Raw genomic sequence first — 15,798 nt, forward strand, 5'->3', positions numbered from 1 at the left:
TACACTGTAGGTGGGAACGAAAAATGTTACAAACACTTTGGAAAAGAGTAGGAAGGTTCCCCCTCAAAAAACAAACAAAACTACCATATGATTCAGGATTCTTGTGGGTATTTACCCAAACAACTGAAATCAAGTTCATGAAGAAATATAAGCATTCCCATGTTCACTGTGGGGCTATTCATAAAAGCCAAGAGGCAGAAACAATCTTGTAAATGTATAAAGACACAAGATACGAATAGATAAAGAAAATGAAGAAAATGTGGTATATACATACAACTGATTATTCAACCTTAAAAGGAAATCCTGTAAATGAATGAATCCTGAAAATGACAACATGAATGAACCTTGAGAATGTTCTAAGTTAAATAAGCCAGTCACAGCACAAATATTCCATGATTTCACTTATATGAACTATGCAAACTAGTCAAACTCATAGAAGCAAAGAACAGAATTGTGGTTGCCAAAGACTAAGAGACAATGAAATGGGGAGTTACTAATCAGTATGTATAAAACATTAATTATGCAAGATAGGTTCTAGAGATTTGTTGTACAACACTGTGACAATAGATAAGAACACTATATTATATACTTATAAATCTGTTAAGAGGATAGCTAGCTAGCTCATGTTAAGCATCCTTTCCAAAATTTAAAAAAAAAAAAAAAAAAAAAAAAAAAAAAGGAAAGGGGCCCCTGGCTGGCTGGCTCAGTTGGAAGAGTGTACAAATTTTGATCTTGGGTTTGTGAGCCCCAAGTAAATAGAGATTACTTAAATAAATAAAACATTTTTAAAAAGGAAGAAAAAGAATTAAAATTATGTATGACTATGCCATTTAATGCTAAATTAAGTTGCAATATTCCTTAAAGCAAAATTTTCAAAATACTGAAGTATCTCATTTCTAGTCTTTTAAAAATATGAAGAAAAATCCCAACGTCTATGTTTATGTGTTTTACAAAATGGCAAAAAAAAAAAAATACAAATTTTTTTGAGTAAAAAAAAAATTAAAAAATATATATATACTTGTAATGCATGGAATAAAGGATTGGCATCTACAATATATAAAGAATGTTTATAGGGGCGCCTGGGTGGCTCAGTGGGTTGGGCCGCTGCCTTCAGCTCAGGTCATGATCCCAGGTCCTGGGTTCGAGCCCCGCATCGGGCTTTCTGCTCAGCGAGGAGCCTGCTTCCTCCTCTCTCTCTGCCTGCCTCTCTGCCTACTTGTGATTTCTCTCTGTCAAATAAATAAATAAAATCTTTAAAAAAAAAAAAAAGAATGTTTATAAATAAGGAAAAGTCATTTTATCTAATACTTATACCAGATTCCTTAATAAAGAGTTATTTAGCAGGGCGTCTCGGAGGCTCAGTTGGTTAAGCGTAGGAGTCTTGATTTTGGCTCAGGTTATGATCTCAGAGTCACGAGATTGAGGCCTGCATTGGGCTCTTCACTTGACATGGAGCCTGCTTAAGATTCTTTCTCTCTCTCCCTTTCACTCTGCCCCCCTCCATGTCCCATATACACATCCTCTCTCAAGAAAAAACAAAAACAAAACAAAACAAAAGAAAGTTATTTAGCCACTTAAAGTGTTCAACATCTTGAAATCTGTTAGGAACAACCTAAGACTGCTTGTAACTTTCAGTCTTTCAGTCTCTGTGAAGAGCTGTATTTGGACAAAACTATATGCACCTACTGATATCTACTGATTAATATTTTCAAAGAGTCAAAATTAGTAAGAAAAACCTACAACCAGACCAAACAATTTCCAAGGAAGATAAAATGTGTCTGGTATCAATGATTATATGCATCTTTCCTCCCTATCCTCCTCTTCCTCACTTCTAGTGGCTAAAGAAAACAGCATACACTCTTACATGTTAAAACCAGAATTTTATTAGTATCAACTAGAGAGGGCCTTAAACAACTAGGACTGCTATATAATTATCATGACAAACTACCCCATACTAATGCAATAATTTTATTAAACATCCTCTAACATTTATTACTTTATAGTAAATAGTTATACCCTGAATGATCTGACTGAAACTAGTGGACTAGTTTACCTTGGATTATTCAACTGGAAGTTAAACTGTTTATATATATAGAAAAGGGGACTGTGTCTGTTTTACTCATTCCTTGTGTATTCTAGAACATGTAGAGTGTGCCCAGTAGTTTAAAAGTACAATAAATCTATGTTGAATTAATAAAATGATCGACAGATTTATTTTGAAAAAAAAAAATTTTTTTAAACTGCTGAGATAGGTACATGCAGACACCACTTTAAGAACTTCCACAGCCGGGCGCCTGGGTGGCTCAGTGGGTTAAGCCTCTGCCTTCGGCTCAGGTCATGATCCCAGGGTTCTGGGATCGAGGCCAGCATCGGGCTCTCTGCTCAGTGGGGAGCCTGCTTCCCCCCACCTGCCGCCTGCCTCTCTGCCTACTTGTGATCTCTGTCAAATAAATAAATAAAATCTTAAAAAAAAAAAAAATTCCACAGCCATGAAATTCAGAGTTTAAATCATCCATTTGTACTTACGAGGGAATACTGAAAACTGTATTCTGAGAAAACACCTGCTCTACTCTTAGGTAGTCCTTTGACTCTGCCACAAAGAGGTCTTAAATTATTGTAACAAATTTTCATAAAAATGCCACCAAATCCTGCTTAGCTGTTAATTACATGGTTCTGTTCTTAATCAGCAATATAAAATGTATCTGTTCTCCAGTAACTTGACAAAGAGTAAGACCTTAAATTCTCCAAACTGAGCTGTTTAAAAAAGCTTAGCTGCTAGCAATGATCTTCATGGAGAACTGCATGAATATACAGATCCTCTCCATTCTACCAACACACCTAGATTAATTAAGCCAGAATATCAGAGAAAAGACCCTGGAAGAAAAGTTTTAACAACAATAAGGCATTATTATATGCTACCTTTAAGGTGGCCTTTAAATTACAGCCCTATGTACCTTGTTTTGTATTTACCACAGGAAAGATGACGTTTAATCGCACAGTTTTCTTTAAGGGTGCTATGGGCAAAATCATTTCAGTATCATTTTTTTTAGTATCAGGAATAGCTGTGTTTTTCATTAGAAACATTTTGTTTACAATATCACAGACAATGTTAATATTAATAACATAATAGATGTTTTCTTCTTTGTACTAGCTACTTGGAGGCTATGAAACATAGTTGATAGGATATTACAATATATTTGGCTACTAACTGAAATCTTTATATGCTGGGTATCTTCTGTCCCTCCAGATCTTCTCTCCTCCATTTTTCACCATGCTTTGTGTACTGAGAGACTGACCTGCATCAATAGGCTCCCCTCTCTGCTTTCCAGTTGGGTTCAGCCCAGCAGGCAATTGGGAGGGTAAAACAAGAGGAGAGTTAGGATATTTATTTCCCAGACTCCTTCCTACCAACACTGCCTCAGCTGACTGCATTCCTCCCAGCTGCCCTCTCTATGCAGCTCACTTTCTCCACGTTCTGGTATCTACTTCCTCCCCTCCCCTGCTTTCAGCAGACCCAGAGTACATCGATAACTACTTGTGATTTTCAGCTGCTCACATAGTGTACCCAACACCTTATGCTTTGAAAATAGTCTCTTTACTAAATTCTCCTCAAAATACCTAATTTGAGCATATTATCTCCCTCCTCCCAAGACCTTGACTATACTCTGGCTTCATATCTTCCTACTTCCTACATTAAAAAACAAAAACAAAAACAAACAACCTTCTTTTCCTTCCTTCACCAATTTCCTTACTAATAATTCATACACAAACCCAATTTTTCCATTACAATTAGAATTTTGCACAGGACATAAAAATGAGTAAGACCAAGAAGCCCATTCTAGATTTTAAAAAGAAAGGCAGTAAACAAATAAATATAATAAAGTCTTAGAGGACCTAGTTGGAGAATAAAGAAAGGGCGTACCAAAAGGAAGAAATTCTAGAGGTCAGGGAAGATTTTACGGAGTGATTAACACTTGGTCTAAATCTTCAAAGAAAAGAAAAAGTCCACTGACTGGCAAAGTGTGGGTTAGGGTGGTGGGAAAAGGGACTACTACTTGTAAAAGTATGGAGGTGAGGGAATGATGAGAGTGATAATTAAAAACTACCATTTTGGAGCACCTGAGTGGCTCAGTTGGTTGGGCGACTGCCTTCAGCTCAAGTCATGATCCCGGAGTCCCAGGACTGAATCCCACATTGGGATCCCAGCTCCACGGGGAGTCTGCTTCTCCCTCTGACCTTCTCCCCTCTCATGCTCTCATGCTCATTCTCTCTCTCTCTCTCAAATGGATAAATAAAATCTTTAAAAAATAAAAAAATAAAAACTACCATTTACCAAGCAAGGTACGATTCAATATGCGTTGCCTTTATTAACCTATTTAATGGCTCCCAACCCAATAAGGTACTAATAGTATTATTACCATCCCCCCTTTTAAAACAGAGGAGAAAACTGAGATACAGTTTCTTGCCAAGATCATACAATTAGTAGACCCAGGTAGTCTGACTCCAAGGGTTCATTTTTTAAAACTGCTAACTTATACTGCTTCTTAAGGATGGCAAGGAAATGGTACAAATAATTCAATATAGCTAAGACATATAAGATAATGATGGTTAGCCAAGAAAGAGAAAGGCTAAAAAATGCAAGGCAAGTGCCAGATCAGAAAGGGCTTTAGAATAAAGAATTCTGTCTGATAAAACAGTTGTTGGATTTTAGATCATGGAACCTCTTGAGAATCTCAACATTCTTTCCCCAGAAAAACACACATACACAAAATATTTGGCAGTTTAGGTAGTTCACAGAGTCCTTACTGGCCCATGCAATTCAGAATGAGAAACACTGCTATGGAGTCACGGTAAGTCATGGACAAGGTACAAGGAGGAAGGTATAAGGACAGGGAGAAAGAGATCAGAACTGCACTTGTGAAATACCACTTTGGCAACAGCATATAGGACAGGTTAGAGGAGGACCACCAATAAAAAGACTACATAATAGTTCAAGTGAGAGATGATGAAGGCTCGAGCTAGGGAAGGACAATAGTGTTAGAAGAAAAGCACAAATGAGGAATACTGCTATCAGTAATCAAATTGGATCTGAGAGGTAAAGGAGAAGGCAACAAGACTTCTGGGGAGAAACTCTGGTCCTTTAACAAGCAGTGATTACACAAATCATACATACTGGCAACTTTGCCAAGAACTGGAAATACAATGTTAAATAAGACAAACACCACCTCACACTTAAGAATAATCTATTCGGTTAATAACAAATTGCTGAGTAACTGCAATACAGCAGAAGTACAATAATAAAGAAAGCACAGGGATGAAGGTACCTGAAGAGACTTTTTTTTAAATTACAAAACAAGAGTGACCCACTTCATCCAATGATGCTAAGTCAAGTAAAATGAGAATCTAAAAGAATTTTGCAGACTGGGCAATCAGAAAATTACTAAAGACTAGAACAGTTTCATATGAGTAGAGAAGCCTACAGTACATAAGCCTAAGTACTTAAGAGCAGTTAATTACTGAAAATTAGCAACACATGAAATGAAATGCTACTGAAATAAAATCTTAAGAGACTCTGCTTAATCCAGTCTCCTGGGAGCCTTTCCACACTACTGCCAATACTGCCTTTCCATACACAACAACTATGTGTGTACTTGCTATTATTGAGTGTTTAAAAACTACGTTAAAAACTAAGCACTTTACGTCTAGGGATACATGCACAGATGGTAATATTACAAAGAAAATCAAGGGAATGAATAACCTAAAAAGGAGGAGAGTGGCTACCTCTGGGAGTATGTGGTTCAAAAGGATATGGGCTCACAAGGAGATTCTAAGACCCTAAAGAATGTTCTATTTTTTAATCTGGGTTATAGTGGGTAACTGGGTATTTGTTTTATCACTATTTTAAAAATCATACATGTACATTTTGGTCACTACTCTGTGTAAAGTACATTTCATAGAAATGTTTAATGCGGGCGCCTGGGTGGCTCAGTGGGTTAAGCCGCTGCCTTCGGCTCAGGTCATGATCTCAGGGTCCTGGGATCGAGTCCCGCATCGGGCTCTCTGCTCAGCAGGGAGCCTGCTTCCCTTCCTCTCTCTCTGCCTGCCTCTCTGCCTACTTGTGATCTCTGTCTGTCAAATAAATAAATAAAATCTTTAAAAAAAAAAAAAGAAAAAAGAAATGTTTAATGCATATACATCAGAGACAATAAGATAAAGCAAACCAAGATCTAGTTTAAAAAGGGGAGGGGACTAAAATAGAACTAAGAATTTATTAGTACCACATCTTACTTTTACATGACATCTTATTATGAGAATTAAAATTTTTAACAACTCTATTTCTCAGATAGCAAATAAAGATTTTAGTTGAAAGGGATTTTCTTTAGTTTTCAAGTAATTTCAGTTGCAAAAGAAAACAGCCTTCAACTCTGTTTTTTATTTAAAGAAATGTAGATTTTTTTCTTAGAATTATTTTTAAATAACATAAGCTTAAGTACATTATAAAGATGCTCTCCCAGATGCAATCTTACAGGAGTTAAACAAGCTTGAAGACAAATGTTATAAATCTGTTACTTGGCAAAATACTTTAAACACACTTATATACCCCCAAACAAAAAACACTTTATCATATAATTCTCCAAACAATTCTACTTGAACTATAAAAATTCTCTTTTTATAAATAAATATTGCTTACCTGTTCCCTACTGAATCTTGAGAGATCTGAAAGTTTGGAATGATAGAAGAAACACCATATTCATCTTGATACTTCTTACAAGATTTGTAATGATGTCTCATGCGATAGAATTTAATCTGTAAATTATTGATCAAAATGTAATGTGACTTTTAATTTCAAACAGAAGTTGTAAGATTTGAGATATTGTCAACAGAAGAAAAGCAAGATAAACATAACTAACCAAATATTCCATTTAATTTAAGTAAATGATTTAATTCTTAAGAAGCTAAAAATAAGTAATAAGTTTCTGTCCATTACATGCAGATATGAACTCACTGCAAAAAAATATTAACAATAATTTTGTACTTGAAACTATGCTGCTAATAATAGACCAAAAACAAGTAAATTAAAAGCAGTAATGGGTTTGCCTTATGGTACTGGGCATTTCTTTATTCTTTATTGCAAACTGACAGAGTTAGAAAGTGCTTTTAAAAAAAAATTAGGTTCCCAGGTTAACACCTGGAACATTTTTCAGTTTCTCACAGAGAAGCAGAGACTGAATCTCTCAAGTGTATTTTCTGGCTTCACTTCATTGCCCTGTCAGTTAACACCTCCCTCAAAGAGATGGAAAAGCAGATCTGACTTGTGTGAATGCATGAAAAAGCAACTTGTTTTGCTCGCTGACTTTATTAGCTATTTGAAAAAGTGGCAGCAATAAATCCATAAATACATGGATATACTCAAAGCCTAACCTCCCCTCACTACTTCACTCCCTCTTCAAATGAAGAGAATAAAATCCAGACTGGAGAATTAATGCCAGTTATTTGCCAACACCTGATTTTCTCACCTGTTCCTTAAAAATTAATTAGTTTTCCGCAAAATATTCTGTGATTTTTTTTTTTTAAACACATAAATAAACACAAGTAAAGTGGGCAGCTAGAGAGCTCCTTGACTACATAAATCCATCTGGCCCATTTCTATGTACAAAATTGCATTAATGATGCTGTTACTATCACAATTTGTACCAGAATGGGGTTTAAATGAGTTAAATGCCAGTTTGTTCATTTAGTAGGTAATCAATGAGCAATTACTTTGAGAAAAATACCATGCTAAAAATTATGACAAATTCACAGACTGTATCTTTCAGTCTGTTTTCAATAAGTTTATGATCTATCAAGTTCTGTCATCGGATTTTTTGGCCTTTCTACCCAATTTAAGTAACTTCTTTCTCTTCAAACCAGCACCTACCAAGAAAATTCAAATAGGAATTTGATTTTCAAAGTAGAGTAGAACCTTCATTTTCAAAGAAGAGCTATGTTGCATTTACTCTACCTGTTTTGCACAGCATCTGCAGCTACCAGAAAACTTCCTCATGATATTTTCAAGGTCTAAGGCCCGTTCAGGACATGCTCTCTCTCTTCTAGTCACATTTCCACGACAGAGGGGACAATGTATTCCGCTTTCTCTCATTGCAGTCAGGAAACATTTTCTACAGAAACTAAACCAAACATTTGTGACATGTTAACTACAGAAAAAAGACTTCATTTCTATGATTAAACACACTCAAACAGTTATAGATATATATTCAAGCTAAATGAGTTAGGCTATTCATATATACGTAACCTGCAGAATTTTAAAAACTATACATGTATTTCTCAGAGTCTAAGGCTAATATTTGGGCTAAATAGGAATATAAAAGAAACTACACTCAATTATGCTTTAAACTTTTTTTTTTTAAGATTTTATTTATTTGAAACAGAGAGAGAGATCACAAGTATGCAGAGAGGCAGGCATAGAGAGAGAGAGGAGAAAGCAGGCTCCCCGCTGAGCAGAGAGCCTGATGCGGGCCTCGATCCCAGGACCCTGAGATCATGACCTGAGCCGAAGGCAGAGGCTTAACCCACTGAGCCACCCAGGCGCCCTGCTTTAAACTTTTTAACATAATATATGAAAAGTAAGTATTAACACTACGTAACATTATCAGAGGAAGCGTGGACAAAGGAAGGACTGGCTTATCCTGTGTCATTTATTAGCAGTGTGATCTTAGGTAACACACTGAACAAAACTGGATCTCTATTTCCTCCCCTTATGAAATGAAAGAATAGGTCACATCAGTTTTTATCTCAAACTCATGTACTTTGAGATATTCCACAAGATATGAATAGGTCTACCACCAAACAGTGCACAAAATGATTTGGGAAATTCTAGGATAAACAAGTTAAAGGTTTCTCCGCTAATAAAAACATTAAGTAGTACCCAAACTTATGTTGCCAGGAAATGTGAAAATTTCCCAAAACAGTGTGCAATGGAATAGAATCTGAGAAATATTTAAGGATCCTTCCAGCTCTAAATTTATGTCTAAACATTCTAATTAGAACCAAACTCACTAAAATCTTTATTTCCTCTCTCCTAACCCAATCAAATACCAAACTTGATCATTCTGCTGTTAAAAAAAAAAAAAATTAGATAAATCATAGCCATCTGCATTTGGGGTCCAGAGTACATATAAATTTAATCCAATCCCCTATAAATGCAAATATTCAATCTTCCTCCTCTAACAAAAAGCAAAAGCTTATAGTATAGTAACAAATCATAGAAAATGAGTTTCCTAACTATGTAGCATTGAACAAGTCACTTTTCCCCTCTACAATCAGCTTCCTCATCCATAATATACCTACAGTTGAAACAGTTGTTCAAAGGATTAAAATGGGTAATAAGTAAAATGCTTATCACAATACTTTTGAGTTACAAAGTGCTCCATAAATAGTAGCTAATATCAAACATGGCATTTGATATGATTACCAATTAAGACCACAAGTTAAAATATTAAAAATATTCATCACAGTAAAAAAAAAATAATTCATCAAGAAAATGCAAAGTAAACATGGCTGAGATACCATCTTTCAACTGTCAAACTAAAAACTAGCTTTAAAGGGGCGCCTGGGTGGCTCAGTGGGTTAAGCCGCTGCCTTCGGCTCGGGTCATGATCCCGGGTCCTGGGTTCGAGCCCCGCATCGGGCTTTCTGCTCAGCAGGGAGCCTGCTTCCTCCTCTCTCTCTACCTGCCTCTCTGCTTACTTGTGATTTCTCTCTGTCAAATAAATAAATAAAATCTTAAAAAATAAAAACTAGCTTTAAAAATAATAACCACTGTTAGAAGATATATAAAGAAATAAGTACTGTGTTTCTGGGTAACAACTTGTCAGTACTTATCAAAATCCTTAAAGAGAGGACATCCCGAAAGTCTGAGTGCCACTTTCAGCTTTAATAATTTCGGAAAGTATGAAAATTACAAAGTTACAAAACTATCATTTGTAAGTTCAATTACTAAAAACTGAAATTTAATTGTCTATATATTTTGTAAATTTTGAATAATAAATGTTTAACTTAAATTCTTTGTTTTAGTCAGTGTTTGCATTCCATAATCAAAGGGACCGTAAAAGAGAAAAAAAAGGATGAGTCAGAAAAAACAAAAACAAAAAAAGCAAGACCAACTGGAGCAATAGCCTCAACCATGAAAAGGTCTACAGTAAGGCAGGGGTAGGAGAAACAGAGGATCTCTATTTCAGAGACACAGTTCTCAGTTTGACTGTGTATAGAGGGAGCTTCCTATGTTAACAAAACCAACAAAATGTTATGACAATTGTGGCAAGATAAGAAAGATAAGCATTTCTAACCTAGAAGACTGAATAAAAGGTGACTGGATTAATCAAGTTAAGAAACATTGGAAGAGTTGGTTTGACAGAGGAAAGATGGGTGCAAGTTCAAAGCACCTACAAAAATCTCAACGCGTGATATCCAGTAAACAACTGCAAATACGGATCTTGAAATTAGGGAGAAAAATATGGAGAGCTGTTCAAGTGTCAAGAGCACTACAGAAACAATCTAGAGAAATATAAACACTTACAGGAGTGTTCAGAGAGGAAGAGCCAAAGAAAAAGAAAGACTAAGAATATTAGAGAAGCCAAGTCTAATAAGCTATCAAAGAGAAATAATAAAAAGATGAAAGTAAAACTGTCACCAAACTATTAAGCTAAACTTTCTTCTTTAAATAAGGAATCAAAACCCATCAACAAAACTCACAGCAGTAAAATTCATTACAAAGAAATAATCATGCATAAAAATGATAATACTTGAGTGAAAGAAATGAAGTAGAACACTATTGGAAGGTAAATTAGTCAAATATGCTGGCTAATTTAACAATTAATTATAAATAAAACATAAACATAGAATATTAAAAGATCTTGAGCAATCAAGATGCACAAATGAACGCTGTATTTAGACGGAAGAGATAAAATAAAGCAAAATTTCAAAGCCCACTTGCTGATTAAAAAACTAAAATAGTAAAAATGTGGTAACACCACATACCAACCAGAGCTACTAAAATGAAAAAGGTAGAAAATACAAGTATTGAGGAGGATGTGAACCAACCTAAATTCCCATTTGATCTATGATAATGCAAACTGATACAAAACCATTTGGAAAACTGATATTATCTACTATAAACCAGTAATTTCATTCTCAGTTTATACCCAACAGAACTGCATATATAATCAGAAGAAATTTCTATGAAGTTCACAGCCACAATACCGGTAACAGCCAAAAGCTGAAAATTATACAAATGTCCATCAAAAAAAGAATAAATTGTAGCATATTCATAAAATGAAAACTGTAAGATATTGTAATGAGAATGAATATGGATGAATGTAATGTTGAGTTAAAGAAGCCAGATGTAAGAGTACAACTACATGCTTCTATTTTTATGAAGTATAAAACATGCTTAAATGTTGAATGGATTTTTACTAAAAAGTAGAAACAAATAGAGTTTCACCACTTTCATAATATTGGCAGTGGCTATAAAAATAACACTTAAAGGCATAAAATATAGAAAAGCAAGAAATAAAAATCACTTTAGAAGACAAACTGTTTTGTTAGAAAATACTCAAATAGCCCCCAAAATAATAACACATAACAACTGTACAATACAAACTCTCCAAATAATACATTACTAAAGATTATTGATAGTGTCAAAAAATGAAAAATATTCATATAAAAAACTAAAAAAAGTATGCACTTAAAATTACCTTTATTTTTAAATTTTTTTTAATTTTATTTTAGGATTTTATTCAAAATATAGACATAAATGAAGAAACAAAAATTTCTAGTGGAAACAAACATAATAAAGTAATAAAGGCAAAACAGGGTTTTATTAAAAAGATACTGAAACATCTTACACACTGGCAAGAATATATCTTAAAAAGCAAAAATGGGGGCACCTGGGTGGCTCAGGGGGTTAAAGCCTCTGCCTTCGGCTCAGGTCATGATCTCAGGGTCCTGGGATAGAGTCCCACATCATGCTCCTCACTCAGCCGGGAGCCTGCTTCTACCCCTGCTTAACGCTTCCCCTTTGTACTCTCCCCTCTCTCTGGCAACTAAATAAATAAAATCTTTATATATATAAAAAAAAAAAAAACGAAGAAGAGAAAGTTCTGTTGTTATAAGCCACCAAGGTTGTGTTAATTTGTTACAGCAGCCCTAGGAAACTAATACACAGAATTAAATGTAAAACATTAAACTACAAAACTTTTAGGAAAAAAAAATAGAAAATATTCACAATCACAAAGTCAGATTTTCTGTTTAGAATAGAAAATAGATTCTAAATAGAGAAAAAGGATAAAGTGGACTTCATAAAAACTGAGAACATTTGCTAAGCAAAAGACTACTAAAGATCACTAAAAGGATAAAAAGACAAAATATAGACTGGAAACATTTTGAACTCACTTACCTAACAAAAGTACAGTTAACTAGAATACATAAGGAAGTCTCAAAGCTCAACAGTGAAAAAGGAAACAATCTAGGGGTGCCTGGGTGGCTCAGTCAACTGAGTTTCCTACTCTTGATTTTGGCTCAGGTCGTGTATCTCAGGGTCCTGATATCAACCACCACAGGATGGGCTCCATGCTCAGTGGTGAGTCTGCCAGAGATTCTTTCTCCCTCCCTCTAGGCCCCTCCCCCCACTCACTGTCACTCACTCTCTCAAATGAATAAATCTTTTTTTTTTTTAAAGGCAATCTATGGGATGCCTGGGTGGCTCAGTCAGTTAATTATCTGTGTTTGGCCTGGGTCATGATCTCAGGGTCCTGGGTCCAAGTCCCACATCAGGCTCCCTGCTCAGTGGGGAGTCTACTTCTCCCTCTGCCTGCCACTCCCCCTGCTTGTGCGCTCTCACTCTCTCTGGCAAATAAATAAGCAAAATCTTTTAAAGAAATAAAAAATAAAAAGGCAAACTAATTAAAACATGGGCAAAAGATATGAGGAGACAAGATTTTACATTAAGACACTACAGATGATAAGTACACGAAAAGATGTTCAACATCATTAGCCTTTAGGGAAATACAAATTAAAATCATGAGTTATCACTATATACCTACTGAAATGGCTAAAATTTTAAAATACAACACGAAATGCTGGTGAGGATATAAAGAAACTGGATCACTCACACAATGCTGGTGGGAATGTAAAATGGTTCAGACACTATGGAAAACAGTTTGGCATTTAAAAAACAAAACAAAACAAAACAAAAAAAAAATACAACTACCACATGACCCAGTAATTGCATTCTTCAGCATTTATCCCAGAGAAACAAAGGCTTACTTTCACACAAAAACTTGTACCTGAATATTTATAGCAACTTTATTTGTAACAGTAAAAAACTGGCTATTCCAGACGTCCTTTGGTGGGTGAATGGTTAATTAAAGGTGGTACATTCATACCATGCATACATGTATACTCAGCAAAAAGGAACAACTGATATACACAACAACCTGAGTCTCCAGAAAATTATGCTGAGTGAAAAGAGAAATCCCAAAAGGTTACATAGTATTTGATTACACTTACATAACATTACAGCACATAACATTCTTTTTTGGTAATAGCTCTATTGAGATATAATTCATGTACCATATAATCACCCATTTTGTACTAATATTTACAGAGTTGTTCAATACATAAGATTCTTTTTTCTTAATAAAGATTTTATTTATTTGACAAAGAGAGAGACAGTGAGAGAGGGAACACAAGCAAGGGGAGTGGGAGAAGGAGAAGCAGGCTCCCAGCTGAGCAGGGAGCCCACCATGGAGCTCCATCCCAGGATCCGGGGATCCTGACCTGAGACAAAGGCAGACGCTTAACAACAGAGCCATCCAGGCGCCCCAATACATAAGATTCTTGAAATGACAAAATTATGAAAATAGAGAACACAAGAATGTCAGTGCTTGCCAAAGGTTAAGGAAGGGAGGGGCGATAGGAAAAGTGGGTGTGGCCCCTTTTGGCCACCCCAAAAGGGCTTTATGAAGGATCTTCGTGGTGATGGAAATGTTCAAAATCTTTACTCCACTGGAACAGATATTCTAATTATATTTATAAGATGTTACCATTGGGAGAAACTGGGTCACAGTACATAGGATTTCTGTATTATTCCTTACAACTATATGTGAATCTACAATAATTTCAAATAAATTATATAAACTTAAAAATTAAAAATTATATAAAAGAAAAATAATAAACCCATCCTACCAGACTTCTAAAAATTATGCCCATAGACTATAAAGCATACTACTAACTCAATAAAAATGTATTAAGTACTTACTACACAACAGACATTGGGCTTCTAATAGGCAACAGAAGTGACAAAATCCCTACCCCAATGGTGCTTATAGCATTATGTGTATGCAGGTACTTGTAGCAGGATTTTGTGTATATACTATATCCCCCCTCAAAATTTAATAAGTAATATTAAAAATAGAAAAAGTAATGAAAGGGAAAAATCTCCAATAATCAAATTATTTTAAGAATTTAAATATACTAAAGATAAATATCATATGATTTCACTCATGTGGAATTTAAGAAACAAATGAGCACTGGGGGAAAAAAAAGGAGAAAACTAAGAAACAACCTTTTTATAAAAAAGATTTTATTTGACAGAGAGAGACAGCAAGAGAAGGAACAGAAGTAGGGGGAGTGGGAGAGGGAGAAGCAGGCTTCCCGCCCAGCAGGGAGCTCGATGCAGGGGCTTGATCCCAGGACCCCGAGGGATCATAACCCAAGCCAAAGGCAGGTGCTTAATGACTGAGCCACCCAGGCACCCCAAGAAACAAACTCTTACCTACAGAGAACAACTGATAGCTACTAAAGGGGAGGTTAGTGGGAGGATGGGTTAAATAGGTGATGAGGATTAAGGAGTGCACTTGTGATGAGCACAGGATGTTGTATGAAGCGCTGAATCACTATAGTGTATATGTGAATCTAATATTACACTGTCTGTTACCTAAGTGGAATTTAAATAAAATCTAAATAAATAAATAATTTTTTTAAAAAAAGATATTCTTTATTTATTTGACAGACAGAGATCACAAGTAGGAGAGAGGCAGGCGGAGAGAGAGAGAAGATAGCAGGCTCCCTGCTGAGCAGAAAGCCCAATGCAGGGCTTGATCCCAGGACCCTGAGATCATGACCTGAGTGGAAGGCAGAGGCTTTAATGCACTGAGCCGGCCAGGCACCCCTAAATAATTTTTTTTAAAGACTTTATTTATTTATTTGACAGATAGAGATCACAAGTCAGCAGAGAGGCAGGCAGAGAGAGAGAGAGGAGGAAGCAGGCTCCCCACGGAGCAGAGAGCCCGGATGTGGGGTCAATCCCAGGACCCTGGGATCATGACCTGAGCCGAAGGCAGAGGCAATAAATAAATTTTTAAAAAAGAATTCAGGGGCGCCTGGGTGGCTCAGTGGGTTAAGCCACTGCCTTCGGCTCAGGTCATGATCCCAGGTCCTGGGTTCGAGCCCTGCATCGGGCTTTCTGCTCGGCAGGGAGCCTGCTTCCTCCTCTCTCTCTGCCTGCCTCTCTGCCTACTTGTGATTTCTCTCTGTCAAATAAATAAATAAAATCTTTAAAAAATAAATAAATAAAAATAAAAAAGAATTCAAATATACTAAAAAGGCTTTTTAAAACAATGGAAAAAAAAATGCCCTTGAAGAAATACTGAAGCGAAATGAGTAAGAATGGCAAATTAAGATTCAAAGGCACACACATTAAATATTTCAGTAGACTCCAAGCAGGTACAAAAATTGGAA

The 15,798-nt window shown here is 35.7% G+C and overlaps 1 protein-coding gene across 4 annotated transcripts in view; it reads right to left on the minus strand.

The window, feature by feature from the left end:
• The window catches only part of RNF138 (ring finger protein 138), a 38,989-nt gene that overhangs the window by 13,010 nt on the left and 10,181 nt on the right, over nucleotides 1-15,798 (minus strand). For 3 of the 4 annotated variants that reach the window (XM_047697526.1, XM_047697524.1, XM_047697525.1), the window contains exons 3-4: nucleotides 8,003-8,168; nucleotides 6,692-6,807 (exon numbers count right to left, since the gene is read on the minus strand). The exons of the other annotated variant lie outside the window; for it this stretch is intronic. In XM_047697526.1, coding sequence (XP_047553482.1) covers nucleotides 6,692-6,807; nucleotides 8,003-8,168 — 282 coding nt within the window. The remainder of the gene's footprint in view (nucleotides 1-6,691; nucleotides 6,808-8,002; nucleotides 8,169-15,798) is intronic. 4 annotated transcript variants of the gene reach the window in all.

The sequence above is a fragment of the Lutra lutra genome, chromosome 12 (assembly GCF_902655055.1).
Source record: "Lutra lutra chromosome 12, mLutLut1.2, whole genome shotgun sequence".
NCBI lineage: Eukaryota > Metazoa > Chordata > Mammalia > Carnivora > Mustelidae > Lutra > Lutra lutra.